This window comes from Saimiri boliviensis, chromosome 10, assembly GCF_048565385.1.
Source record: "Saimiri boliviensis isolate mSaiBol1 chromosome 10, mSaiBol1.pri, whole genome shotgun sequence".
NCBI classification, from domain to species: domain Eukaryota; kingdom Metazoa; phylum Chordata; class Mammalia; order Primates; family Cebidae; genus Saimiri; species Saimiri boliviensis.
In genome coordinates this window covers 80501085-80528608 of record NC_133458.1, presented here as the reverse complement: position 1 = coordinate 80528608, position 27524 = coordinate 80501085, and the positions used below count along the sequence as shown (strand labels likewise).

Sequence of the window (27524 nt, the reverse complement as noted above, 5' to 3'; positions counted from 1 at the left end):
GTTAGTGAAAAATAAAGTTGCATTTTTCCTATTCAGATTCACAGACCATGTGTCAAGAATCCTGATCCAGTATGACCCAATTTTGATGATTTTATCAAGTTTCTTCCCTCTGAAGTACCTCTTACAGACGTTCTGTTTTAAATGTTGAAATAGCTAATCTGAAAGCTTGTCTTATCTCTGTTTACTCCCATGGAGATTTTTAAAAAGACATGTAAACTCTTTCAGAAACGTCCTGTGTTTTCCTTCAAAAGTATACTTTATAACATTAAATTGAACAAAGGCAACATCTTCCTCTAGATAGACACATATGCATCTCAATATCATAGTGTCAGTATTTCACAGTGCTTGACAGATTACTTTGGAAGGTAAAGCTGTTTCCCACTTGACATCTCCAGGTCTGCTTGCAACTTCCGCCTTCCTATTTATGACTTTTCTTTTTCTCACACTCAAAAAAGCCGAGCGGAAGCAATGATTGAGCACGCTAATGAATGTTAAACTGTTTTACTTTCTTTTGTAATAAAGTTACTTGGAACCTTTTGGTGTTCCCTGATAAATAACAAATGGATTGTGGCAATCCTCACAGTACACCAGCCTGGTGAGATGCCCTGGTTGAGAACAGCTGTTCTATGCATGGTTACATACACTGTGGAATTAATGCTGGAACATTATGTCTTTCAGGCATTTTATAAAATCGCCATTTAGCATTTATAGCAGCCGTACTAAGGTGAAAACCTTACTGATCTCAAAGTGTTCATGTTTCTCTAAAGCATAGGTTGGCAAACTTATCTAAAGGTCCGCATAGTAAATATTTTCAGCTTTGTTGACCATATGGTCTCTACTCTACCTTTGTAGTAAAAAAAGAGACAAAGAAGAGACCTAAACCAATGAGTGTGGGTTTGTTCCAATGAAAACTAATTTATGGGCACTGAAATTTGAATTTCATGTTATTTTTAGATATTATAATATCTTAATTTTTTTTAAATATATAAAACTCACTCTTAATTTGTTGTGAGCCATACATCATCTTTTGCTGCTCCCATGCTTCAATCTGAAGCCAATAGCCAGGTAGCAAACCCATTAAGTAGGCTGATCTAGCTGGTTAAGCCATCCCAAGGAGAACTGTACTTAAAATAACTCTTAGCTAGAACGTAAAGTGAGGAAGTCTGATGTGTCAAAGGATACCACACATAGAAACAGAATTCAAAATTGCATAGAAACTCTTATCTGTCTGAAATCAATCAGGACCCTGATCTCAAAGATAACATGGAGGGGGAATCAGTTATATACAGACAGATTTCAGATCGTGCTGTATCAAAAAAATGTGGAAGTGTTATGGGAACAAATTTGTGCAATACAAACGTAGAGTTTTATTTTGTTTTTGTTTTCTCTCCCTGAACGCCTAATTAAAAGGAGTATGGTATTTATTTGCCTTTGCTAGAGTCAGTAAACATGGTACTATTCCTATAAACTTACTTGTGTTAGCAAGAACATGAAAGTTTAAAATCCCGGGTATCCTAAACCTATGAGAAATGGCTTCATTACTGATTATTAACAGCAGAATTGATATTCAAGGCATTTTTGCAAGCAGAAAAACAAAGACAAATTAAAAGAAAGAAAAAAAATCAGAAGGAGGGTGGTAGACAGTAGCAATATGGTGTGGGTATAGACAGATCCTTGTGATTCATGAAAAAGTTAGGGCTCAGATTAACTCTGTCTTGAGAAAGTATTTCATTTCTTATAGAATGGTTCCCATCAACCAGTTTCAGATCATTGCAGAAATCAACACAAAATTCTCCCTATTTAGGAATCAGGCCGTGCAAAATCTACAGTACTAAATGTGAACTCAAATCCTGTGATGGTGATCATCGTGGTGGTCGTTGTTGTTTTATAAATATCAGCAGGCACACATCTGGGACTCTAGTGCTTGCCACAGTGTCGTCTTCTGGTTGACATATATCTAAGAAATGCGTATATTAACACCCAGGCTATAGAGCCAAGCACATTTTAGTGCCGGCTACAGCTGAAAGAATATGTTTCCATTCCTTGTCCATCTGTTCTTGGCAGCATAAATTTAAACTAGAAACACAGAATAAGTTTCATGAGAAATATGTCTAAATGGGGTTTAGAACAGCCAGGTGGATGCTCTACGTTAACATTTGATTTTGTAGCTAAAATATTGTTTTTGGAGTAATCTCATGCTACAGCTAGAGCTTAAAGTTAAAAATAATAGATTTTTATTATTCACTTAAAAGTTTGGTGGGTTGCTCACGTATTCTTCTTCAAGTGCTTTTATTACATTTCCCTACGATCCTGGGCTTAATGAACTTTGAGATTGCAAAGCACTGTTTGCTGCCACACAGTTGAACTACACTGAAAATAAATCATTAGCATCTCTAAACTCTATGCTAAAATGGAGTCATGAGTGAGGAGTGAGCACATTCTGTACAAAACAGATTCCATACAAAACACATTTGTTTGCTTCTCTCTGAGTCCAACCTCAGCTATGACCAACTATTACGTAGGTATCTTGTATAATCGTCATGCCTCCCACGGTATTCCACTCTTTTAGTTTTCCTGCTACTCAGCAATGTAAAAGTATTTGTTTACATTTGAAAATGCACAAAAACACATAAGAATGTTAAAATGGAAAAGAACCATATATGTTCACCTAGACCTCGGCCTCCAAGTCAAGGTTCCCAGCCTTCTGAGTTAAATAGGTGAGCAGATGGGCTGCCACTGTGTCTTGTGACAGGACTGTCTGGGATTCTGTTGATGTGAATTCAACTTCTGCTTTCTGGCTGAATGCAAATACTCAGATGGAAAGGAACCCTGAAGCTCGCACAGTCCAACCCCCACCTTTATGTTAAGATGATTTCTAAAATTTTGTAAAGTCTGCCCTATTCGTATCATTGATTTATCAAATGTAGCATAGTGCATCAAAGCAATTGGGTTCACATACTGGTTCTGTCACTTTCTCGGTATGTGAATATGAATAGTTATTAACTTCTCCAAGGTTAGCTTCTCTATCTGTAAATGCAAATAATCACATTTATCTTAAATTGGTCTGGAGCAGGAGCAAATGAGATAGTACAAAGCCGGTAGTCCTAGTAAATACTCAGCAAGTCATACCTCTTATTATTAGCCCCTTTCTAATATCCTTCTGCTAAAAAGAATAATAATTATTGCATGGGACTAATTATCTAGTCTACTCCAAAACAGTATTTTGGTAGAATATTGCGTAACATCAGAAAAACATTTCACAAAACTACTATTGTTTCTTCTTTGCACAAAGTTGAACATCTGCACAAAGTAACCTATTACTATGGACAAATTACTCAAAGATTTGGGGACTCCATCCTCTAAAGTATAAAATGAGAAGCTTCAACTCCATGATCTCTAAGGTCTCTTGTTCGAGCAACTTAACAAAGTCATGTTTGACAGCATATCCTCATATTTTATTTATAGTGTTGAAATGTGTATTTGCTGCCAAATGTGTGATGTGGGATGTATAAATGGTCCATATATACATGTGGAATAACATTAAGTTTGTTGATGTTAAAAACTACTGGTATATATATTTTTTGGTATTATTTGGCTCAGAATCTGTGCTTCCCATTTTGTTTTAGAATAAGCTGACAGCAAATCATTTTCTGCAGAGCCTCAAGGTTTAGTTAAACTGAGAGTTATAAAAGTAGGCCATCTTTTTATTACTTTAGGTTTCTAAGACAAGCTTTTTTTGTGAAGTGGCTTTTTTTTAATCTCCATAATATCGAATAGTATTAAATTTTGGACATATGTGTACACACTGTAACTTAAAAGGCATCTGCTTTCTTTCAGATCTGAGCGACCAGCTGCTGGAGGTGGTTGGCTTGGAAGGAGCCATGGAGATGGGACAGATATACACAGGCCTGAAAAGTGCTGGCCGACGACTGGCTCAGTGCTCCTGCGTGGTCATCAGGTACTTCTTTTTCTGTAATTGACAAAGGTGTTTGATATGGCATAGCCTCAAACTAATTAAAAGTATGCAGAACTCTGATAGTAACACTGTCTTATTTGGGCTTCAAATGATCAGTAATTAATACTAACATATTTCAAAATAATGAGCATTGGCAGATTTTATAAAATACTGGTTACCTATTATCTGGTTTGGTGGAATCTGATTCTCTCTTTCTGACTACCATGGACACATTGATGCACGAATTCAAAGATACAAATTCTATGGTTTATACTCACATTAGTCTATTGAAGCCCCAAAGTATTTACTGGGCTAATTATATAATAAAAACAATAATGAGACAGCATTGTTTCATGGACTAAAGTGTCACAATGTTTCTATAAAATTAAAAAATTATTGTGCAGTAAGATTTTTATATGCTTTAAATTTGAACTTTTTAAAGTATATTTTCCCCCAAAATTTCACCTGAAGGAGAAAAATAATAATAATAAAGGTCGTCTATCTCTCTCTTTTTTTCTCCCCCCCCCACCCCCCCCAGATAGAGTTTTGTTCTTGTTGCCCAGGTTGGAGTACAGTGGCATGATCTTGGTCCACTGCAACCTCCGCCTTTCTGGTTCAAGCGATTTTCTTGCCTCAGCCTCCCAAAGAGCTGGGATTACCGATACCCGCCACTACGCACAGCTAATTTTTGTATTATTAGTAGAGACGGGGTTTCACCATGTTGGCCAGACTGTTCTTGAACTCCTGGCCTCGCGATCCGCCCGAGTGAAACCACGGATTGTAGCACAAACATAGTTGATGTTATTTATCTGAAAGTGTTGGTGATGGAGAATCTGAGATATCAAACACCTTTCTCCTGGTTTGCAATGGAGGGTTACGAAAACGGGGAAGCTCTTTTGGCTATGGAAATTCTGATCATGCCATGAAACATAAACCTTGATATCTTTCTTTGGCATCCAGAATTTTTTTTAATACCACCACATTTACCAAGAAGCTCATAATATTCTTATGACTAAGGTACTTTTCAGGGTATTTATTAATAGTGGAGAATTGAAGCTCCTTTCATGGGAGATAAATTTAGAGCCCAGCTATTACCATATTGCCTTCCCTGGTCTCATCATCTCATATCTCACATGTAGTCTGTAATGTAAAGTACTTCAGTGGTATACCTAAAATGAAATGTTCTCCCCCAGGACTAGCAAGTCTCTGCCGATGCAAATTGATGGGGAGCCATGGATGCAGACCCCGTGCACAGTGAGTACAGAGTAGTTGTTTTGCTGCATTGTGCTTTCCCTCTGTGACTAAATAACCACAATCGCTGATTTTTTTTCTTTATGTCTTTTCAACTTATCAGCAAATAATCTTCTTGCTGTTGTAGTTGTGTGTCAGAGCCACTTAGGTTTTAGACATTATGTACCCTTGGCAATGATTTAGCTCTTGAATGTTCGTGATATCCTAAGTATAAATAAATCTTTTAAATAGATCAATTATAAGCCATAGAACCAACTGTAGACTCTGGAACTAAACCAAAATACGAACAGAAGTTTCTCTTAAACTTTTTGTGTTTATGTCAGAGCACCTCATGAAAATATTCACAAGACCTGCAGACATCAGCTTAAATCTGAATTTATTTCTCATCTGTTCTTTTGCCTCCATTTGGGGATTTGAAGGCTTTCTTATCCGCAGGAAAAAAAAAATTCCTCTCCAGTTTTTACCATAGTTGTCTTTTCCAGAATGAGATATTTAAGTCAGACATTTTGCCCCTCTCAAAAAAATTCAATTTTTGTTTGCATAGTAAATATCTTATTACTTTTCAAAAACATGTTAGGAACTGTTTTTGGCACTGAGAGTAGAAACATGAACAAGACCAACGATGTAATTTTTTCTAGTTACTTACAGTCCACTAACAGGGGACCAAATAAATAAACAAATATATGATAAATATAACTTCATATTGTAAGAGTGATTTTAAAAAAAAATAAGGAGAAATGATGAGGAGAAACTGGATTAAGTGTGGCGAATACTTCTTGAGATCAGTGGATCTGGGAAACATCTTTGAAAGGACTGGGCCAAAAGCTCAGTATGAAATCAAAAAACAAAAATTAGCCGGGCATGTTAGCACACACCTGTAGTCCCAGCTACTCAGGAGGTTGAGGCAGGAGAATCGCTTGAAGCCAGGAGGCAGAGGTTGCAGTGAACCAAAATTTTGCCACTGTGTTCCAGCCTGGGTGACAGGGTAAAACTCCATCTCAAGAAATAACAATAAAAATAAAGGCACTAAGGAGGGTGGTGTGACCAGAGCATCTAGATTTAGGGGTGACTGGTAAGAGATCAAGTAGGAAAGGTAGACACACAGACAGGAAACAGATCATGTAGAAAAAATGATTGTAAAGAGTTAAATTTTGATTCTAAGCCCAATAGGAAACGACTGAAAACTGCAACCATCATCTGATTTACATTTTTTAAGTTTACAGTGGCTGCTCTGTGGAGGATTGATTGTACTGAGCGGCAACTGAGAGATTGGTCTCTCCTAGTGTTCTGGGCTTGGGGAAGGGTAACAGCAGGGAAGTAAAATGAAAGTGGATGAATTTAAGCTATCTTCCGGAGGTAAAACAGGAAAAATTGACTAATGAGTTCGTGAGGTACAGGATGGGGGAGGAGGGAAAGAACTGAATCAAAGTTAACTCTTTTTAAAATTTTTATTATTATTATCCTTTAAGTTCTGGGGTACATGTGCAGACTGTACAAGTTTGTTACATAGGTATACACGGCCACGGGGGTTTGCTTCATCCATCACTCCGTCACCTACATTAGGTATTTTTCCTAATGCCCTCCCTTCCCTATCTCCCCATACCCTGCTAACCCTCCTCCAGTCTCCCACCCCCTGACAGGCCCTGTTGTGTGTGATGCTCCCCTCCCTGTGTCCATGTGTTCTCATTGTTCAACACCCACTTATGAGTGACAACATGCGGTGTTTGGTTTTCTGTTCTTGTGTCAGTTTGCTGAGAATGATGGTTTCCAGAGTCATCCGTGTCCTTGGAAAGGACATGAATCATCCTTTTTTATGTTTGTGTAGTATTCCATGGTGTATATGCGCCACGTTTTCTTTATCAAGTCTATCATTGATGGGCATTTGGGTTGGTTCCAGGTCTTTGCTATTGTGAACAGTGCCGCCATAAATGTACATGTGTGTGCGTCTTTATAATAGAATGATTTATAATACTTTGGGTATATACTCAGTAATGAGATTGCTGGGTGAAATGGTATTTCTAGTTCTAGATCCTTGAGGAATCACCACACTGTCTTCTACAATGGTTGAACTAATTTACGCTCCCACCAACAGTGTAAAAGTGTTCCTATTTCTCCACATCCTCTCCAGCATCTGTTGTCTCCTAATTTTTTAATGATCGCCATTCTAACTGGTGTGAGATGGTATCTCAGTATAGTTTTGATTTGCTTTTCTCTAATGACCAGTGATGATGAGTATTTTTTCATATGTTTGTTGGCTGCATAAATGTCTTCTTTTGGGAAGTGTTTGTTCATATCCTTTACCCACTTTTTGATGGGGTTGTTTTTTTCTTGTAAATTTGTTTTAGTTCTTTGTCGATTCTGGATATTAGCCCTTTGTCAGATGGGCAGATTGCAAAAATTTTTCCCATTCTGTTGGTTGCTGGTTCACTCTGATGATAGTTTCTTTTGCTGTGCAGAAGCTCTGAAGTTTAATTAGATCCCATTTGTCCAGTTTGCTTTTTGTTGCCATTGCTTTTGGTGTTTTAGTCATGAAGTCCTTGCCCATGCCTATGTCCTGAATGGTATTGCCTACGTTTTCTTCTAGCCTTTTTATGATGTTAGGTCTTATGTTTAAATCATTAATCCGTCTGAAGTTAATTATTGTGTAAGGTGTAAGGTTAACACTTACCTGAGAATGATAGTGTCATTTACTGAGTAGTTAAAATTCAGAGAGAAACTGATTAGAGGGCAACAGGGGAAGCTCCTAATCTTGCACAAGCATTGTGGTAAATGCTTATGTTATATGTAAGTATTTATTAAATCTTCACACAAATTCTAAATAATGGAACTACCCTTTTTCAGAGGGGAAAAATACAAGTTTTAGGAGGTTAAATAGCATACTCAAGGTCAGGTATGAAGTAGACATGGAACAAAAATCCAAGACTCTTTAATTAAAGCTCCTTCTCTCAACCATTAGTTTAGACAACTTTAGCTACTGATTTCAAACAGCACAGATTAGCATGTAAGAAGGTTTTTCATTTTACCTTTGTAATGGTTTTACTCTGAAGCTATTGGCTCGAACTTTGTGTATAGCACATAAACATAACTTTTATTTGTTTGTGGTGTATTTGTTTAGCTACCTGAAGATGACATCTTTTATCCTCCTGTCACATGTATACACATACATCTTTTCTGCAATCTTTCACTCTCCAAATGACACTTCTAAATTCACCTGATTATTAAAGATAATAATAATTATCTTTAATTATTCACCTGGATGTTAAAGATGTTGTTAATGATGGTGATAGTGAGAGTGATAATGTTGTTAGCAGTGGTGGTGATGGTATTGCAGGGTTGACGATGGTGATGATGGTGGTGAGGGTAATAGTGACTACTGCAATGGTGGAAATAGTGGTAAAACGTGTGGTGGTGGTGCTAGTTGCAATGGTGGTGGTTGCAATGCAAAATAGTAGTGGTCGGTAGTGGTGGTGGTTTTAATGAAAAATCACTTTTCCTTGGCCTTGGTGACAAAAGAATAAGTAAATCAAAGACAATAAAACCAACTAGCTTCCATGAATACTCTTTGTATTATTTTGGACTCTTCTCAGGAGAAGAGGCACTTAGCCTTTATGCCATGTTTTAAGTTAAGAAGCAGTCACAGGTGTGATAATATCTAACATTTGTTAAGTTCCCAGAATGTCATGTACAGTGTGAGACACTTGACCCATGATGACACATTTAATTCTCACAAAAAGTTTATGGTTATCCTTGTTTTATGAATGAAATAACTGAGAAAGGCAAAGGTTAAATAGTTCGTCAGTTCTGCACACTTCATACACAGCAGAGTAGAAACGGAAACCCAGGCGGTCTGGCTCCAGCATCCGCATGCTTCCTCTCTGCTCCTCACTGTGAAGCTCAACCAAAAACAGCCCCAGTGCCTGCTGGAGATCTCCCTCCAGAGTGTGTGACCTTTGGTAAATGACTGACAGCCTTTCTCTCTGACCACATTTCAGGCTTCTCCAGCTAGAGCATGTCTGCCTATTGAAATTTAATTAATGTGTTAGAATAATTTTAGCTTGTTTAACACAAGCACTTTTAATATTAGTTTTGTAAATTTTTATTTCAACAAGTAATAAGACATTCATTTCACCTGGTAACGATCATGATTTAGAATCGTTAAAGTAACAATTTTTATGTAATTTATATTTAATTTTCTTCCCTTGTAAACTCACTTACTCATTTAAAACATTTATTGCAGCCTACAGCAGGCCAAGAATCAGAGTAGACTGTGGCTCATTATTGTGATTGTACATTCTGGCATACTCTCTTTTTTTCTAGAGTCACGTGGGGTTCTGAACTTTAAATTTCACTGTAATGGAAGAGAATACTTAGTATTCATAGCACTGGTATGGTTAACTATGGAGTGTTTTATACTTCAATTGAACAACACAATATTTTTCTTATAGAACATAAGAATGCTACAATGTTAAAATTCTCTGCTGAATTTCAGTATCTGTAAGCTGATACTCAATTTATGAAGGCATTGCTCTAGATATAATGTTAGAGGAGAACAGAAGTTGTTTTTCTTTAAGTAGAATAAGTAAAATGGAAATATCAATTAAGGCTTGCTTAAAAATCAAGACAATATAAGTTTTGGAGTTGGTGGGTAGTGATGATAACAAAACAATGTGACAGTACTTGGTGCCATTGAACTGTACACTTGTAAGTTAAAATAGTGAATTTCGTGTCACATATATTGTACGGTAATGACAAAGTCATTGAGAAAAAAATAATGCAACATTTATTTATGAATTTCACCCATCTCGAGTTGAAAGATGAGGAAAAGAAAACACCAGAGAGCTTAATTCTAACTCTTCAAATATGTATTTGACAATTATTTTTAGTACCTTCTTGAGTCTGTCACTGTAGAGCCATCAATAGAAACTTGTTAAGTGCTCCTGTATTCCTTGTTTTGTAATAATCACTGAGTTAACACCAAATGATTTTAGCCCTATAACTATCGCTTGTGGGACCACCCACATCCAACTAAAGAGAATATTAATTCTGGAAAAGCATATATGGAAAACAGTTTGAGAAGAGCTGTCTTTAGGCCAGACTCCAGAGCCTATTTTCTTCTTTCTTTTTCCTCCCCCATCCTTCCTCCTGAGCACTCAGAGCATATGATTCTGTAGTCAATATGTTCCTATAATGGGAAGAAGAAAGAGCAGCTTGGGGTGGAGAGGAGTGGGGAATAGATTGGTAGGAGAGGAGACGACGTAGACGAGGTCGGATTTTATTTTGTATCTGTGAAACCAGCACCCCTTTACTAACCATTTATTTTAAGTGATACATGACTGGTAAGTTTTATTAAGTGAGAAATGACTATACAAAGCCTCAGGAACCTCAAATTTATTTTAACTAAACTGGACTCATCATTTGCCTCTCCACATCTCTCCTTCCCCAAATAATCTTGGTCTTCTCACATCCTAGAACTATGATACTTTCCTATACCGTACTGAGATAGTGAAGCATTGAAACACCTGGTGTGTTTCCTAAGGTAGAAATCTGAAAGCCATCCTGCACTTCTGTCTGTAACCTCAAATCCCGTTTACATGTCCGTATAATGATATGATGTATTTCTGGAATCTCTGCCTTTCTTACTTTCCCTACTGCCCACTGTCTTAGATTTGGCTCGTTTCATTTCTCTCTCATTCCTGGCAAAACCACATCAATATTTTCCATCTCAGTGTCTGTTTTAACGAAATCTGTGCTGCATGTTTCCATCTGAATGGTCACTGTAAAATATGAACCTCACCATGACACTCTTCTGCTTAAAATATCCTTCAGTTACTTTCTGTCTGATAAAATGTAGTTTAAGTGAGGCTTCCTGTTTTATCAACATAATCTCTTACGTTTTAAAAGTCTTTTCATGTATTTCCTTCTTGTCCCAACAAATTTTTCTTCTTTAGTTTGGTAACACAATTAATTTTTTGAGACTCATTCCCTGCTCTCCCTCCTCCATAAATCCTGCCCTGAGCACAACCCCTCTACTTCTCCACTCCTTTTTCTCCAAATAGCCTAAAAGCTCGCGTCTATGTTTCACAGTTTTCTCAAAACACTAACAACATTACAATGTCACTTTTTATGTCCAGCTCCTTTAGACACAGGCTTACTGAGGTTGTGGACCGTGATGTGGGTCTTCTTGGTAGCCCCAGAGTATAGCACTGTGCCTCACACGTAATTAGATTGCCAATACCAAGTGCATTTTGAATTTGCAAAATTCTGAAATACTTCTTGGGGTAGTATAACATTTTTAAAAAATGTTTTCTACTAAATCTTCTTGCACTGAACATAATGTAGGTTGGCTAGCAATTCATTCACATATTTTTATATATAAATACATGTAAAAGTTATTTTGAGTTATCTTTATTCATTATATTCTCAAAGCAAAGAATCTGAATGTTCAGAGGAGAAATTCTTTCTCCATCTCAAAAGATTTAATCCTTCTATTTCTTGAATGGTATGATTAAACTTCTTTGGGCCACTTACTTCTGCATTACCAATTATATATTGATTTTGCACCTTCTAAAAGCTGCATTCTGTCAATTATGTGAAATATTAATAGGCATATATTACTGTTCATGACATATATGAAAAGTAATGCCAACAAGATTTTAATGCAAAATTATTGTGGGTATTTTAAGATGAAGACAGAAAAAACTTCTGAAACTTCCTTCCATGCTGTAGAAAACAGAAAGGAAGTCATGAACAGATGATACATTAAATAGGAAAATGACCACAGGTAGAATCAGAAGACTCAGCACGTGATTGATGAGGCCACAGCAACCTCTAGCAACATTTACATACGTTTTAAACTCTCTTTGTCTTTTTTCTTTATCTTTCCTGGCATAGTACCTCTTAAGATCTTGAACCTGTTTGCCCAGTCCTAGCTTACAACTACCTTCAACATGCAGTTGAGCTCTGACCTGGTACAGGACCAATCCCTACCAAGTCTAGTAGTCTTGGTATCTTAGATATGATCCTTTTAATTCCCAGGTACCCTCTGAGCACCTGCCTCCTGCTGCCCAGATTTCTACTGTGGGAGCCATTCCATGCGACGCTATTTTCTGACTTGAATGCCGGTTTCCCTCCCTGGCAGTAGGACCTCCTTGACTTGGACGCTGCCTCCTGGCTTTGCCTTGGTTTGTGTCCTGCGCTAGGAAGACTTGATCTTTTCTCTAGCCACTGTAGCTATCTGGAGTTCATCTTCATTTTGACACCTGTTTCTGTACACCTCACAACAACTTTAAAATGCAAATTATTTAAAAAGAAAAACCGTGTTCTGGAGCTTATTACATTTTTTATTTTCGTGGTTTTTTTTTCAATTCTTCAAAATAATCATAATATTAAAGGGTTAGTTACTCTTTAATCACTTGCTAAATACATATTAATCTCAGGCCATTTAGATATAAATTGAAAAATTGTATGAATTTAAGTTTTTCAAGACCCAGAAGTTAGAGAATCAGCTAGATAAAGGTTGCTGGATTTTTCAAAATATAAGAACAGCCTGGAGATATTTGGAGGAAACTCTGGTGACAATGCCTAGATAAATTGTTTACCACACTTACCATGTACCAGTTTCTATTCTATGTGTTCATATTTATTACTTACTTAATCCCCACAGCAACTCTTAAGAAGTCAGTAAAGTTAATATAATCCCCATATTACAAATATAAGGAAAAACCTGAAGCCAGAGAAGTCAAGTAACTTGCCCAAGGTCACACAGCAAAAGGCAAAAATAGGCCATTGGGTTTTAATCTCTTAGTTATGATGCTTTGCTGCCTCATTCAGTCACTCTTCAGAGCCTTAATGTATTTCTAATACTAATAATTACAACTCTTATCATTTAAAACAGAAAATCCCTTTTCAGCTTATTTATTTAATTTTTTGAGCTGGAATCTCACTCTGTAGCCCAGGCTGGAGTGCAGCGGCATGATCTCAGCTCACTGGAACCTCCGCCTCCCGGGTCCCGGTTCAAGCAATTCTTCTACCTCAGCCTCCCAAGTAGCTGGGGTTACAGGCACAAGCCACCATGCCCAGCTGATTTTTGTATTTTTTAGTAGAGACAGGGTTTCACCATATTGGCCAGCCTGGTCTTGAACTCCTGACCTTGTGATCCACCTGCCTCGGCCTCCCAAAGTGTTGAGATTACAGGCGTGAGCCACCACGCCAGGCCTATATTATTTATTTTTACGTAATGCATATTTTGCTTCCCAGTGCAGCCAAAGCGATCCATCACATTTTTGACAGAATTACTACTGAAAAACACAGCTCTGATCTTACTCCCTTGATCTCAAAGTTCAATGCCCACTCATTTTACATAGAAAAAAGTATAGAATCTTTGTCATGGCATTAAATTACTCTCCCAGGACCGGCACCAGACTGTCCTGCCTCATAGGAACCACTTCCCAGAGTTTTGCCATACATGGTACTGTATTTTTTGTCTCAAATCCTTCCCTTCTATTTTGTGCTTTACAAATAAGAGTCATTCAACCTGGCGTGGGGGCTCATGCCTGTAATCGCAGCACTTTGGGAGGTCAAGGTAGGTAGATTGCCTGAGGTCAGGAGTTCAAGACCAGCTTGGCCAACATGGTGAAACCTCATCTCTCCTAAAAATACAAAAAAAAAAAAAAAAAAAAAAAAAATTAGCCAGGTGTGGTGGCACATGCGTGTAATCCCAGCTACGCAGGAGGCTGAGGCAAGGGAACTGCTTTAACCAGGGAGGTGGAAATTGCAGTGAGCTGAGATCTTGCCACTGCACTCCAGCCTGAGTGACAGAATGAGGCTCCATCTCAAAAAACAAAAAAACAACAACCGAAAGAAACAGAAATAGATTCATTCTTCTGGTCTCCAGGCAGGCTACCATCAAATCTGTGGCTTCTTCCAGTAGCTATCTAGGACCCATGGTTTGCATTTCTTTCATCTAGTTTTACCGATAGTTCATTAATTTCATGTACTTAATTTTTTTAATTAATTCACATTGCCTGAATTAATTATTTTATCCTATTGGGATATATGTATTTTTATAAGTGATTGCAAAATCTTTCTGGAAGGCAATGAGATATAAATACATACATACTAAAAATAAAATCTCTTCCTTCAATGCCAAGCTTAGAAGCAATTTCCTCATGAAGCCTTTTTAACTTCCCATCTGTCAGAAATATTTGTCTGATCCTTTGTATTCCTTTGACTCTGTTGATATCTTATCAGCATTCCAATTCACAGACTTGTATTTCAGCTACACATGCCTGCGTCCAGCTCTTCTAACTTAATTGTAAGCATTTTTAAATTTTATCTTTAATTCCCCTTTATACTTTGCAAGTGTCTTTTTATGTAGTACAATATCTGATAAGAAATTTGTAGCCATTTGAATCATTATGTAATATGTCATTTTTTTCAGGCTGCTTTCAGAATTTTTTTCTTCGTCTTTAGTGTTCAGCACTTTGACTTTGATGAGTCTGGGCATGGGTTTCTTTAAGTCTATCTTGTTTTAGTTTCACTGAGCTTCATGAATCTGTAGCTGCATGTTTTGCCAAATGGGCACATCTCCAGCCATTATTTCTTCAAATATTGACTTCTACAGCACACACTCTCTCCTCTCCAAAAACACCTCTGATGCTGTGTTAAGCACTTGATGTATTGTCTCATAGATCTTTGAGTCTGTTCATTTTTAATTTGCTTTTGTATTTTCTGTGGTTTACACTGGACACCTATATACCTGTATTTGAATTCACTGACATTTTTCTTTTATCTCCATTCCATTATTGAGTCCTTTCAATTTATGTATTGTATTTTTAAGTTTAAAATTTCCAGTGATTCATTTCAAGAGTGTCTACCGTTACTTCTTAGAGCATGGTTATAATAGCTCTTAAGTCCTTGTTTGTGAAATCTAACAATTGTAACATCTCGGGATTTGCATCATTGGCTATATTTCCCTTAGGGTGTTTTTGAGATTTTTCTATGATTAATATGTTAAGAAACTTTATTATATTCTGAACATTTCTGGTATTTTGTTGTGAGACTCCAGGTATTTTCAATTCATATGGGAAATGTCAATTTATTGTTGTTGCTGTTACTATTTTAGCAGGTAGTTGACTCTGTGAGGTTCAGGTTACGAAAGCTGATCTATCTTCTGTGAGTTGTGTTTCCAATATGTTTGGCTTTCAAAGTGTTTGCAATGTTATTCAAATTCATTTTACTGGTAAAAGATCCATATGCCTGTCTGAAAACTTGGTGGTGACTTACCCCAGACTCAGTTCTTAAAGTCATCAGTATGTTTGTGAAGGTCAAATCTATGCATACACAGCTCAGGGATGAATTCAGGAGATCAAACACAACTTCCTAGGATAGCTTTCTTGAGCCTGCTCCTCTCCATGATCTCTCTGACATATCTTTACTCCCAGGGCTCTCGTACTGTTTCTCTGGCTAGGAATCCAAGGCTTCAGTTTCCTTGCTTTGTCATGTATTTCCTGAAGTAGCATCAGCCTCCAAGGCTTTGTCATAAAGGAATATAGAGAGAAAAAAAAGCAGTAGGGATTCCCCTTGTTTTGGGGAACATAGTTTCTCTAGTCAGAGAAAAGGTGTTTCCTCCATTGGAGTTTTAGTTACCTTCCACTGCCATGGAATTGCCAGAGGACTGGGATGGAGATGATTGATAGCATTTTTTTTTTTTTTTTTTTTTTGAGACAGAGTCTCATTCTGTTGTTCAGGCTGGAGTACAGGATGTGAACTTGGCTCACTCCAACCTCCACCTCCCAGGTTCCAAGCAATTCTCATGCCTCAGCCTCCCTACTAGGTGGGACTACAGGCACGCACCACCATGCATGGCTCATTTTTTTGTACTTTTAGTAGACACGGGTTTTCACCATGTTGGTCTGCTAAACTCCTGAGCTTGGGCAATTCTCTGCCTTGGCCTCCCAAAGTGCTAGGATTCCAGGCATAAGCCATCCACTGCTTCTGGCCTGACTAACAGAATATTTTTCCACTCACTCTGATCTGTAGGGTCCTTCTTCTTTCCTATTCCTTGTACAAGAATAGGAAAGGGTTTTTCTTGGAGCTCTCTATCTATACCTGGTATACAATTCCGGTTTTTGGTCTGCTTTTAAGTCCAGACCAGGAGATAAAGAGAAGAGAAAAAACTAAAAAACTCATCACTGGTTTCATGGTACTTCATGTTCTGGTTTTCTTCCCCTATCTGCCTTGTATTATTTTCTTTTCAGCAACTTCACATATCTGCTCCATGTGTCCTGTCCAGGGTTTATAGTTGCATTCAGTGGGAGAGAGAGAGTGAAGAGTGCTCACTCCTTCTTAACTGAAATTGGTACCCACACTCTCACTCCATTAGATTTTCTTGTTTATGGCTATTTTGAGATCTGGCTAAATTCTCTCCATCAGATTGGCATATTAGCAGCTAGAAGTACTTATGTGCCCACTTGGAGATTTCATAGATTATTCTCAATTTTCATATTCCTTACAAAAATACTAAATAAGTCTAATAAATGCCCTAAACCTTGAATCTTAAAACGTATCCAATTGAGAAAATATCACTAATACTTTTTCTACTCTTGTGCCCTACATTTAAGCAGTTTGAGACCGCATTTACCACGTTGAGAAATAATAACTGACCAAAAAAGCTTAGTTGTTTTTACTCACTTATAAGATTAAGGTTTTCCGTATTTCTATAGGCGAGTAATGATGCGGACGACCACATAAGATTTTCTTTCTTAAAATTACATTGTAGATAAGCACATTTTAGGACTATTCCAAGTAAGTTATCCGTTAGTATGGGAGACTTTCAGATCATACGGATGAGGTTACGTCCAAGGTCATGAAGCAAAGAATTACACAACTGAGACTGTTCCTCACTTTTCTTATTCCTGAAATTGTCTTCAGTTCATTAAGCTTGTTTGCCTAAGGATGAAAAGTTCAGAGAGGAAGAAATACCATGCTTCTGAGGCTTTCTGAAATGCACAGTGATGAATCAAGGAGCACAGGTGTAAAACAGACAGGAGTCCAATGAGACTCCTTTATATTTTGACTTTCTTTAGCAGTTCTAAACTTAGTAAGCACAGCCTAGGGCATCCAGGCAAAGAAGCAACATAAACCATTTTAAGAAGAGATTGCTTTAATGGTCCTTTCAAAGGCCCATTCAAAGTTGAATATCATGAAAATCCTTTCTATTTCAAATACCATTTAAATGAGCCCTTCCCATAATATATATTAGAAAATATAATGGTATCTGTTGATCACTTTTTTTCCCATAGTCTGTGTGCTTACATCTTAATGTTTAGTTCAAGAAACAGAAGGTATTTTTTAATTTAACCTGGGGATAGAACTATGTTTCTGGACTAGAAGCGACTATAGCCTAAATATAAATAGTAAAGGAGAAAAAAAATATAGCAGGAATAGGGCAAATTTGAGAAATAAAAAAATCACTAGAATTTGCATTTTTTGTGATAGGTAGATCTCCTTTTACCTACTACCTAAATTAACTGATCACAGACCAGAGGACTGGAAACAAATCAGTAAGTTAGACAACCTTACCACTCTCTTATTGAAGAATCTCAGCCATTTTATTAAAACTTTTGTTTACCAGATTTTTATTTAAAACCCATTCTAGATTCTACTATTTTTAAAGTTATTTTGAGAAAGTTGGCATCTGCAACTGAAATAGTCAACTTTTCTAGCACTTTAACAGGAATTCAGTGTAGTCTGAGGTTAAAAATATTTTTCACTCCTTGAAAATAATGTTGTATGGGATATCTGGAAGGAAGGAAGGGAAAAACTGCTTAAGAAGATTACTTTCCAAAGGGGTAAAAAATAGGAATGAGGGCTGGAATCCATGGTCTATCTTTGTTTTTTTCAGTGACTTCCGGACTTTGGGAGTTATTTAATATTTCTTGGAATTATTTTCCTATTCTTAAAACCTGCTACCTACAAGTCACAAAGAAGTATGGAATGGTTGTTGAAAATTACCACACATCCCATTTAGTGACACTAAGAAAGCATTAATTAATTTCTAGTGCATATTAAGTATTGTTATATTTAATAATACATCTAAATTTTCTTTTTCATAATTTAGATTGACTTCCCTGTAATCCCTAATCATACCCCCAAAAAAGTTAAACCTTGTTTTTCTACATTGGGACAATATTTGACATCTTTGAAATTCAGCCACTCTGTTACAGAAAATGTAGCAAGATTATTATTTTCTCATTGTCATTTACAGTTAAACTGGTATTTTAAAAGGACATCATTTTATCATATTTACCTTTAACTTTTATCATAATTTTCCTTTTATGTAATTATTATGTAGATTAGATGCACCGAAAATAGTGCTCTGAAATAGTACAATGAAAGTTACTTGCAGAGTTACGTAACTCTTGAATCTCCCAAGACCCTTGCATTAAATTGTTTAGCTTTAAATATCGTTAAATAATTATTAATGTGCCACATTGATTTTCTGGATAGTAGCCTTGTTTTGAAAATGTGAAACGAGTAATTATTTTCTAATTAAAAGTTGCACAGTAACTTAACACTTGCTCACTTGCTAGATGCAACATTTTTAAAGAATCTTAAGTGGCTCTAATGGCTTATTTTGTCAGGGGGACAGAAATCAACAGAAGAACATGTGTATGTGTTTTTAGTGATGAAAGAGAAAGAGTAACCCATAAACAATCAGTAAGAAAATGGTTTAACAGGTAGATGTAGATGATAATGAATATTTTCCTGATGTGCCTAGAAACTGCATTTTGCCTCGTATTTAAATACCACAGATAATCTGTTACAGAAATAAATACTACAGTTTTTTTGTTTGTTTGTGAGACACAGTTTCTCTCTTGTTGCCCACGCTGGTGTGCAGCAGCACAATCTCAGCTCACTGCAACCTCCGCCTCCTTGGTGCAAGCAATTCTCCTGCCTCAGCCTCTCAAAAAGCTGAGATTACAGGTGCCCCGCCAACATGCCTAGCTAATTTTTATATTTTTAGTAGGTAAGGGGCTTCATACCATGTTGGCCAGATTGGTCTCGAACTCCTGAGCTCAGGTGATCCTCCCGCCTTGGCATCTCAAAGTGCTGGTATTATAGGCGTGAGCCACTGTGCCCAGTCAGTTTGTTATTTAATAAGCCTAAATGATGATAATATTTTGAAGAGATAGTAAATTGTCTTCTGCCTTCTTGAAACACTTTCATGAGCCGACTGCTGTTCTTGTGAGTATGTGTTTTAGGGTGTGAGTGGTAGGGAGGCTCCAAAAGCACGTTTGTTACCTAAATCTTCATTGGTAAATTCTTTTGCATAAATTTACATTTTTAAACATTTATTTTTCCAAAGACTAGCACGTTAGTGTTTAGTTGGGCCTTGTTTTTGCATTCCCTTGTTGCTTTTGCATTAATTAGTTTTGTTTACCTGTGCATAATTTTGCCTAATTTCACAACAGTTGTTTTTTGTAATTGACAATGCAATTTACTGCATGTCTGCTTTCTGGCCCTCAAACAAGAATGTTAAGGAGTAAAGCACCAATCTTTTCATTTCAGATTGTTAACAAAAAAAAAAAAAAAAAAAAAAAAAAAAAGGATTGATTGTGACTAATTTCCAATTAATTTGCAGTAGTTATAGGGGAAGAAAACCATTGCACCTACTAATTAAAATTTAAAATATTCCAAGGTGTCATCTTTAGGTGTCTCTGGAATATGTAATTTCTATTGTGGTTCATTGCTGGATCTGTAACACCCGTGAGCTTGACAGCGCTATTAAAGTCTCAGTAATACCTATTAGTACAAAACGTGAAAAAAAAATACCATTAATCATTTAATTTTGCAGCTCTGTCATTTTCTCAGTATGTTTTAAAATTATGATGACACCATAATGTGCACAAATCGACCTGGATAAAGGGGAAATGGATCACACTACTTTGGAAAGATACTGAAGTACATTATTAGAGCTTAATTAATGCCAAGCTGATTAGATATGATTGCATTTTGTACAAAAATATTTTTAAAAATCTTTTTCTTGTCATAGCATATTTTAAATGTTAGCCATCCCAAATGTTGTTTACAATTAAACTTGTTTTCGTAGTTCTTCACTTTAATACCTTCAATTTAGATATTGTTAAATGAATCTAAGGTTTTCTTTTACTCTTTACTTTGAAACCTGAATTAATCTAGTCAGTGGTTTCCAATTCAAAAAATTAATTTCATTTTAGCTAATGGCAGTATCTCCCATAGTCATATTCTCCTGTAGGTACTCCACACCTACGTTGGACACAATGTCTAAAAACATGAAATGTCAAAATTTAAATGAGAAATATACCAGAGATGTACTACCTTAAGTACTTATATTGATGTGACCCAAGCCTGTAAATATGATGCTTACCAGAATTTTGTCATTAGTTTGCAAGAGGACCAATATTCACATCCAGTTCAAAAATGCGTTTCTTTCTTGGGAATGGGCAAAATTGGAAATAATCTCCCAGTTCATGGGTATCATCAGACTAATAATGCACAAGTTTGATTGCTTTCAGCAGTTAGAAATCTCTCTTCTGGTGGATACAAACTGTAGATTTAAGGTCTGGGCCTGACTATTCTCACATGTTTGCCTTCTGATCTTACCTTTTCTAACTATTCATTCTCCCTGATCTCTGATTTTATGTATTAAAATTAGAAAATGAGGCTACCATATTCTAAGCTCTTCATTAAGAGGGAATAATCTGTATCATTGAAAAACTTAAAAAGTGAGCCTTCTTATCACTAATACAGAACCAGTCTAGTGTTTCCTAGGGATATTCCTGGGATAGAATATCAATTTTTAATCAAAATCAACTGACTAGAATGTCATAGTTTATTATTTTTATTTCCATGAATATTCAGAACACTGTTGCACATATTTCTTTTGAGGAGACTTAAACCCCAAGACTTTTTCTTTTTTTTCTTTAATTATATTTTATGTTCCAGGATACATATGCAGAAGATGCAGGTTTGTTGCATAGGTATACGTGTGCCATTGTGCTTTGCTGCGCCCATCAACCCGTCATCTACCTTAGGTATTTCTCCTAAAGTTATCTCTCCCCTTCCCCACACCCCACAACAGGCCCTGGTGTGTGATGTTCCCCTCCCTGTGCCCATATGTTCTCATTTTTCAACTCCCACTTATAAGCGAGAACATGTACTGTTTGGTTTTCTGTTCCTGTGTTAGTTGGCCGACAGTGATGGTTTCCAGCTTCATCCATGTCTCTGCAAAGGACAGAACTCATTCATTTTTATGGCTGCATAGTATTCCATGGTGTGTATGTGCTATATTTTCTTTATCCAGTCTAACATTGATGGGCATTTGGGTTGGTTCCAAGTCTTTGCTATTGTGAATAGTGCGTCAGTAAACATACATGTGGATGTATCTTTACTATAGAATGATTTATAATCCTTTGGGTATATACCCAGTAATGGGATTGCTGGGTCAAATGGCATTTCTATTTCTAGATCCTCGAGAAATCACCACACTGTCGTCCACAATGGTTGAACTGATTTATGCTCCCACCAACAGTGTAAGAGCGTTCCTATTTCTCCAGATCCTCTCCAGCATATGTTGTTTCCTGACTTTTTTAATGATCGTCATTCTAACTGGTGTGAGATGGTATCTCAATGTGGTTTTGATTTGCATTTCTCTAATAAGCAGTTTTGATGAGTTCTTTTCATATTTGTTGGCCACATAAATGTCTTCTTTTGAGAAGTGTCTGTTCAGATGCTTCACCCACTTTTTGATGGAGTTGGTTGTTTATTTCTTGTAAATTAGTTGAAGTTCCTTGTAGATTCTGGATGTTAGCCTTTTGACAGATCAATACATTGCAAAAATTTTCTCCCATTCTGTAGATCTCCTGTTCACTCTGATGATAGTTTCTTTTGCTGTGCAGAAGTTCTTACGTTTAATTAGATTCCATTTCTCAATTTTATCTATCTTTTTTTGACATTGCTTTTGATGTTTTAGTCAGGAACTCTTTGTCTATGCCTATGACCTGAATGGTATTGCCTAAGTTTTCTTCTAGGATTTTTATGGTTTTAGGTCTTACATTTATGTCTTTAATCCATCTTGAGTTAATTTTTGTGCAAGGTATAAGGAAGGGGTTCAGTTTCCTGTATATGACTAGCCAGTTTTCCCAACATCATTTATTAAATAGGGAATCCTTTCCCCATTGCTTGTTTTTGTCACGTTTGTCAAAGATCAGATGGCCATAGATGTGTGGTGTTATTTCTGAGGCCTCTATTCCATTCCATTGGTCTATATCTCTGTTTTGGAAATCAGGCAGCATGATGCCTCCAGCTTTGTTCTTTTTGCATAGGATTGTCTTGCCTATATGGGCTCCTTTTTGTTTCCATGCGAAATTTAAAGTAGTGTTTTCTAATTCTGTGAAGAAAGTCAATGGTAGCTTGATGGGAATAGAATTGAGTGTATAAATTACTTTGGGCAGTATGGCCATTTTCATGTTGATTCTTCCTATCCATGAGCAGTGGTATGTAGTTCTCCTTGAAGAGGTCCTTCACATCCCTTTTAAGTTGTATTCCAAGACATATTATTCTATTTGTAGCAATTGTGAATGCAAGTTTATTCATGACTTGGCTCTCTGTTTGTTGGTTGGTTATTGATGTATTGGAATGCTTGTGATTTTTGCACCTTGATTTTGTATCCTGAGACATTGCTGAAGTTGCTTATCAGCTTAGAGAGTTTGGGGGCTGAGACAATGGGTTTTTCTAAATATACAATCATGTCATCTGCAAACATAGACCATATGACTTCTCTTCCTATTTGAATACCACTTATTTCTTTCTCTTGCCTGATTGCCATGGCCAGCACTTCCAATATCATGTTGAATAGGAGTGGTGAGAGAGGGCATCCTTGTTGAGCGCCAGATCTCAAAGGGAATGCTTCCAGTTTTTGCCCATTCCACATGATATTGGCTGTGGGTTTGTCATAAATAGCTCTTATTGTTTTGAAATAACCAAAGACTTCATTCTCTCTGTCACATTCAGGTACACCGATCAAATGTAGATTTGATCTTATATAATCCCATATTTCTTGGAGGCTTTGTTTGTTTCTTTTCTTTCTTTTCTCTCTAATCTTGCCTTCTTGCTTCATTTCATTGAGTTGATCTTCAATCTCTGATAACTTCTCTTCCACTTGATCAATTTGGCTATTGAAACATGTCTATGCTTCACGAAGTTCGCATGCTGTGTTTTTCTGCTCCATCCAGCCATCTGTGGTCTCTCTATGCCTATTATTCTCGTTAGCATTGCGTCTAACCTTTTCTTCAAGGTTCTTAGTTTACTTGCATTGGGTTAGAACATGATCCTGTAGCTCCAAGAAGTTTGTTATTACCCATGTTCTGAACCCTGCTTCTGCCAGTTCGTCAAACTCATCCTCCATCCAGTTTGGTTCTCTTGCAGGTGATGAGATGTGATCCCTGGGAGAAGAAGAGGCATTCTGGTTTTTGGCAATTTCAGCCTTTTTGTGCTGACTTCTTCCCATCTTTGAGGATTTAGCTACCTTTGGTCTTTGAAGCTGGTATCCTTTAAATGAGGTCTGAGTGGACATCCTTTCTGTTGATGTTGAATCTATTTTTTTTCTGTTTTATAGTTTCCTTCTTACAGTCAGGCCCCACTGCTGCAGGTCCGCCGGAGTTTGCTAGAAGTCCACTCCAGACCCTGCTTGCCTGGGAATCACTTGTGGGGATGTAAAACAGCAAAGATTGCTGCCTGTTCTGTCCTCTTGTAACTTCGTCTCAGAAGGGTACCTGCCAGATGTCAGCCAGAGCTCTCCTGTATGCAGTGTCTTTCAGGAAAAAATGGGGGTCAGGGAGCCAGTTGAGGTGGCAGTCTCTCTCTTGTCAGAGCTGCCAGCCAGGGATGTTTAAGTTTGTTGAAGCAAAACCCCCAACCAACCCTTTTCCCAGGTGCTCTGTCCCAGGAAGGTGGGACAGGGCTGCTGCCTTTCTTTCAGAGATGCCCTGCCCAGCAAGAAGGGAGTCTAGTGTCAGTCTGCCTGCAGAGGCCTTGCTGAGCTGCCATGGGCTCCACCAAGTTGCTGTATAAATTTCCTGGCCACTCTGTTACACAGGTGAGGTTAAAACCACCTACCCAAGCCTCACCAATGGCAGATGTCCCTCATGCCACTGAGCTCAAATGTCCCAGGCTGAGCTCAGACTACTGTGCTGGCTGAGAGAATTTCAAGGCAGTGGCTGGTAGCTTGCTGGTCTTCAGAGGGGTGGGACCCACCAAGCCAGATCATTTGGCTCCCTGGCTTCAGCCCCCTTTTTTTCAGGGGTTCTGTCTCCCAGGCATTCCAGGTGCCACTGGGGTATGATTTAAAAAAAAAAAGAAAGAAAAAAGAAACTGCTGCTAAAACAGCTGCACAGTTCTGTGCTGGAAACCTGGGGTGCTGGTGGTGTAGGCACCAGAGGGAATCTCCTGGTCTGCAGATGGTGATGACCATGGGAAAAGTGCAGTATCTGAGCCAGAGTGTTGGGAAAAGTCCCTAATGGATTCCCTTGGATAGGAGAGGGAGTTCTCCAGCCTCTTGTGCTTCCCGGGTGAGGCAGCCTCCTTGGACTGTACCCACTATCTAACCAGTCCCAATGAGATGAACGTGGTACCTCAGTTGGAAATGTAGAGATCCCTCGCCTTCTGGCTCATTCTTGCTGGGAACGGCAGACCGGAGCTGTTCCTATTTGACCATCTTGGTGGAAGTCCTCCAACTCAAAGACTTTTAATAGATTATATTGTATCATCCTCATGACAAATCTGTGAAGTAAACATGGCTTTTATTAAACATGATTTTTAAATATATAAATTAGGAGGAGACTACAACTATCTATTTAAGCCAAGTCAAGAATATCAGTGATTGGCCAGGTGCACTGATTTATGCCTGTAATCCCAACACTTTGAAAGGCTGAGGCTGGCAGATCACCCAAGTTCAGGAGTTCGAGACCAGCCTGGCCAACAGGGTGAAACCTTTCTCTACTAAAAAGACAAAAAAATTAGCTCGATGTGGTGGCGGGCACCTGAATCCCAGCTACTTGGAACAGTGAGGCAGGAGAATCGCTTGAACCCGGAGACAGAGTTTGCAGTGAATCAAGATCGCACCACTGCACTCCAGCCTGGGTGACAAGAGAAAGACTCTGTCTTAACAAAAAAAGAAAAAAAGAATATAAGCGATTCATTTATTCATTCTTTCAACAAACATTTACTAAATTCCTTCTGTGTGAAGGTGCAGACATTTTGTCCTAGTGTTACAATGGAAAAACAATACAGAGTGAACCGAAAAAAAGGCATGATCTCTAAACTCAGTGCAGGTACACGTAACTCAAATAGTCCTACAAATACAAAATCTCAATGATATAAGGTCAGTGAAGGAAAGTTCATGGTCTTATGAATTGTGATACTACGGTACTGTGATACTATTGTACGGTGACAGGGTATAAATGGAGGTGTTTGATCTCGTCTTAGGAGGTCCGGGAAGGTTTTCAAAGAAACTCAAAATTGACCTGAAAACCAAAAGAGGAGGAGGATATAACAAGGCACAAAGAGAGGGAAGAATGTCTTATGCAGAGAAAACAGCACAGTGTGGGAAGGAACATGATATGTACAAGAGTCAGAAGGAAGACAGGATGGATGTGAAATAGAAGAGAGGCAGCATGGGGTGAGGCACACAGTTCAGTGGGAACAGAGCAGTAGGACCTGGGAGCCCTCAGGAGAAATGTTTAGCTTTAATTTAATGATAACGTGGAAATAAAGAGAGATTTAAACCGGAAAGTGATGTGAACAGATGTGCTCAGTGACAAGAACATCCAAGGTGGGGAATGAATTGGCAGGAGAGGCAATGACCAGTTAGAAGAATTCTGCAATTGTTGAGGCCTTAGAATATGGTAGTAAGAAGGAAAAAAAAAACTGAACAGACACAAAAAATATTTGAGGGGTGAAATTGATTGATTAGATTCAGTAATAGATGACTGATTCGGGGAGGTAAGGAAAAGAAGGTGTCAAGGATGAGCTGGATTTCTGGATCATCTTCAGTAACTAACTTAATAAATGATAAAACAGTACCTTAAAACAGGAGGACCTGAAAAACAATCAGTTTCCTCTCTAGTCCAGTACTATTTCAACTGAATTACTCTCCCTATCCCCAAGCACATTGTCAGAAATATCAATTATCATAATACCAAGCAATGACAATTTTTTTGTGGATAAGTTATCAAAATTGGACATCTGTATCCAATTGTATTACCATGATGTAGTTCAATGTTGAGGAGAAACTCTCTCAGATCAGTGCTATGATGCTCCAAATAGCCAGGGGTATGGTTGAGTCTCCACTGGTTTAAACAAACAAACAAAATTAAGTATGCTCTCTGATGGTTAGTCAATGTCCCACATTCATTTTTTTCTAATCTTTCTTTTGGGTAAAATTGGCATCTGGAATGTAGCAGGAATACTGCCAGGTGTCACAGGGAGACAGCAGATAGCCATAATATGCCATTTCCAGTGCCACCCACGGAACACAGAAAGCTGTGTGATCTCAGAAGAGGAGTTAGCAAAATGTGTTTTCCACAGGACTAAGTACAGTGATGCTAAAATTAATAACATTTATGAAGCATGTATATGACACGCATAGCCTTATTTGGTATTTGCTGTGGTCTTTCAAAGTAAGCACTGTTGTTATATTACTTTAGCAAATAGAGACTGAGGTTCAAACTGAGATTCTTTGGTCAGGGCTTTATAGCTGCCAGTGACTAATCTGGGAAACAAATCCTTGCCTCATGTCCTGGGCCCATGTTCTTAACCCTCTCCTAAATGAAAAAGGCCATACAGAAAAACTTTGCTGAAATATTACTCAGTAAGAAAAGTCAAGTCACAAGTTGTAAATATTGTCTAGTTATAGTCAGGAAAAGAACTGTGTTTGTGCTGTTTTCTTAAGTTTTTGTCTTCTATTTTTCATGTGAGCAAAGATTTGCAGATGCTCTAAGAAAAGATAAACAGTTACTCGTTTAAAGTTGTGAGGATCACTTCTCTGTAGAGACATGGAAATAATAAAAATGCTTTTAAAATGTCTCTGACCTTCCCTGGCAACCAGCTTAGAGCCACAAAAATATTTTGGAATGAAGAACACAATTTATATTTCGAAAGAGATTTCAAGGCCAGGTATGAATATTTCCCATGCAATGTGGCCAAACAGCCCATCATTTTTAGGAATAACTCTTCTCTTTTTCATACATATTTAAACTTCCTGTGAATTTCATTGGCA

General features: G+C 37.6%; 1 protein-coding gene across 14 annotated transcripts in view; it reads left to right on the top strand.

Moving 5' to 3' along the window:
• Window positions 1-27524, top strand: part of DGKB (diacylglycerol kinase beta) — an 814277-nt gene that overhangs the window by 770324 nt on the left and 16429 nt on the right. For 10 of the 14 annotated variants that reach the window (XM_074379543.1, XM_074379541.1, XM_074379540.1 and 7 more), the window contains 2 exons: window positions 3838-3958; window positions 5149-5209. In XM_074379543.1, the coding sequence (XP_074235644.1) occupies window positions 3838-3958; window positions 5149-5209 (182 nt within the window). Of the gene's footprint in view, window positions 1-3837; window positions 3959-5148; window positions 6045-27524 lie in introns of those variants that run through there. The other 4 variants (XM_074379547.1, XM_074379544.1, XM_074379545.1 and 1 more) reach the window with 1 other exon arrangement.